Source organism: Antrostomus carolinensis, unplaced genomic scaffold (assembly GCF_000700745.2).
Source record: "Antrostomus carolinensis isolate BGI_N321 unplaced genomic scaffold, ASM70074v2 scaffold13056, whole genome shotgun sequence".
Taxonomy (NCBI): Eukaryota; Metazoa; Chordata; class Aves; order Caprimulgiformes; family Caprimulgidae; genus Antrostomus; species Antrostomus carolinensis.
Genome location: NW_010322596.1, coordinates 5466 through 8453, shown reverse-complemented (window position 1 = coordinate 8453; position 2988 = coordinate 5466). Strand labels below are relative to the sequence as shown.

The following is a 2988-nucleotide window of genomic DNA, read 5'->3' as shown; positions in this document are numbered from 1 at the left end:
GATTTGATCATGCAGACAAAAGGGGAGGTTCAGGAGTGAAATGATCTGCTCAGAAAATCAGTAACTGATCATAGAATCATCGAATGTTGTGAGTTGGAAGGACCCACAAGGATCATCCAGTCCAACTCCTGTCCCTGCACAGGACAATCCCAACATTCACACCATGTCCCTGAGGGCCTTGGCCAAATGCTTCTGGAATCTTGTCAGGCTTGGTGCCATGAGCACCTCCCTGGGGAGCCTGTTCCAGTGCTCCACCACCCTCTGCCTCAAGAACCTTTTGATGTATGAGAGGACCTTGCCCTATCTACTGGACTGTGTTGCCAATGTTCTATATAGGATGGGAGGGATGATGGAAAGGAGTACTTTACTCAATGCTTTTCATGGTCTAGGTTCATGGAGCTGACAGAAGTCATCATCATCATTGGGGGCTGTGATAAGAAAGGCCTTCTGAAGCTGCCCTTCGCAGACCTCTACCACCCAAAGAGCAGGCAATGGACAGCCCTCTCCAGCATGCCTGGCTACACCAAGTCAGAATTTGCTGCCTGCACCCTGAAGAACGATGTGTATATATCAGGTGAGATACCCTGGACCAGATGGCCCCTTCCTGGTTGCAAAGAACAGCATGACTTCTGCTTGGACAGCCACTCCTGAGGTCTATTTACTGAATCATTCACATGCATCCCATCTTTGGAGCAAAGTCACATCCTGGTGAAGTCTCTCTTTAGGAGATTTGGATTTTGCCGTCCCAAGAAACAATTTCCCATTTGAAGGGGAGGGGAAGAAACCTTTCTTAGTATCAAAAAAACCTTTTTGCTCCTGTTGAGCATCTGACAAAAGTGTTCAGCTGTGGAATGAGCTGGTTTTGGTGTGTGGTATCAGACAGAGTTTTGGAAAACTGTGTCCCTGTCCCTCACTTAAAATATAATTCCTATCAGATGAGTTCTATGTAGTGGATGGAGCAGTCTAACAAGTGCTTTGAAGTCCAGAGGACATGTCCCTTGGGAAGCTGAGTTTACATGACCATAACCTGATAACTGTATTCTGACTTAAGTTGTTCCATTGGATAGAGAAACTGCAATACTGTGGTGTAGTGGGGTGAGGGGCTGTCCTTGGGATCACACCAGCCCTCCATCCCTCTGTTTTTCAGGAGGACACATCAGTAGCAACGATGTTTGGGTGCTGAGCTCCCAGCTGAATGTCTGGATCAGGGTTGCTTGTCTGCAGAAAGGTCGATGGAGGCACAAAATGGCAACACTTCAGGGCAAGGTGAGCAATGGCTTGAAATTTGGAAGAAGCCATATGAAGCACTGTCCCCCACTTCTCCTGCTGCCCAGTACAATGAGAAACTGTCAGTGTGTGTTTCTTTTCTGGGTCATTTAGAGATGATTTTGATGGGACAACAACTAGGACACAACAAAGACATCGTTGTTTCAATTGGATGTGTGTTGTCACTTGAAGTAGCCATAAATGAAATTGTAGCAATAAGACCTACCATGGGATGGTGCAAGACTTCTGCAGATAGCCGTGTTAAGTCTTTGGGTGAAAGCTGTAGAGTGTGGAGTGTTTCATAGAATGGTTTGGGTTGGAAGAGACCTTTAAAGGTCATCTAGTCCAACCACAAGGTGTTACTGTGGTTTGATGTCTGTCTTTCTGGCCAAGTCCTAATCTCCCCTCATATACTCCATGACAGTATAGCCCATTAGGTTGAGTCCAGGAGTTTCTAACCAGCTTGCTTTGCTCCTTTTGTGGCAGATCTACGCTGTGGGAGGCTTTGATGGTTTTTACCGCCTCTCCAGTGTGGAGTGCTATGACACCTTCTCCAACAGCTGGACAACCTTGGCCCCACTGCCTCAAGCTGTGAGCTCAGCAGCTGTGGTCTCCTGCCTGAACAAGCTTTACGTGCTGGGTGGTGCTGTGGATGACACCGCTAACACCGACAAGGTATTGTTGGGGCATGAAGAGTGGACAGAGACTTAAAAAAGAGGGTTTGCCAGGAAATATGGAGGGAAATGGGTTGTCCTTAAGCTAAAAGGGAACATTTTCTTTTCTTTGAAGACTAATAAAGGTTCCCTTATAATAAGATGGGAAGTCATACATTTAAATGGAAGCCAATGAGACTTAGGGACCAGAGAGGGAAGGTGTCAGGAGTTGATAGTACATTAGACATGTTTTCAGTAGAACCTATTCTTCTCTGAAGCCTGGACAGCTCTGAGGAACAGGAACAAACCTCTGACACAGTGGGTGTTCACGTCAGATAAGTAGCAACAGTAATAACTGCCTGGAGGAGACCTCTGCAAGCCAGACATAATGCTTCTGGTCTCTTGAGCTGCAGGAAGAGCCATCAATGCTTCTCAGCTCCACCTCTGATCACTTAACTGTGTGCTGAGTCAAGGACAGCCACCCTGGAGGCTTGTACTTTGTCTGGGAGACTTGAATGCAAGAGGGAATGATGGAACCTCTCATCCCTTTGCTAACTGCACTGATCCCTGGGTGTTGAAACTCCCATCTGTGTTTCTGTCCCCATGTGTTTTTATTTCTAGTGAACAGCAGCTTCAGCCAAGCAGGGAGATGTGGTGAATTCATGTTTCCATAGCTGTGTTTCCTTACAGGTCCAGTGTTATGATCCAGAGGAAAACAAGTGGACGCTCTTGTCTCCCACCCCTTTTTACCAGAGGTGCATCAGTGCTGTCTGCTTGGACAACATCATTTATGTTGTAGGTGGACTCCTCAGTACAATCTTCAGCTACGATCCAAGGAAAGACAGCTGGCAAGAAGTGGCCACCCTCCCTGGACCTCTGGTAAGGAAGAGGTTTAAGACAGAAGCTCTGAGCTTTCCCTCTCTAGAATAAACACAACCATCTGTGTTTTGCTGAGATTAAAGGCAAAGAAAATACACTGTGGGTTTGTCTCTGAGTATGCGAATGTGACCTCTGTAGAGCAACTCAAGGATATTCGTACTCACCATTAGAGTCCATACTTCTTGGAGAA

At 46.6% G+C, this 2988-nt stretch overlaps 1 protein-coding gene across 1 annotated transcript in view; it reads left to right on the top strand.

Moving 5' to 3' along the window:
* Positions 1-2988, top strand: part of KLHL35 (kelch like family member 35) — a 6202-nt gene that overhangs the window by 2393 nt on the left and 821 nt on the right. Inside the window, exons 2-5 of the mRNA XM_010170292.1 lie at positions 390-574; positions 1148-1266; positions 1753-1941; positions 2610-2798. Of these exons, the coding sequence (XP_010168594.1) occupies positions 390-574; positions 1148-1266; positions 1753-1941; positions 2610-2798 (682 nt within the window). The remainder of the gene's footprint in view (positions 1-389; positions 575-1147; positions 1267-1752; positions 1942-2609; positions 2799-2988) is intronic.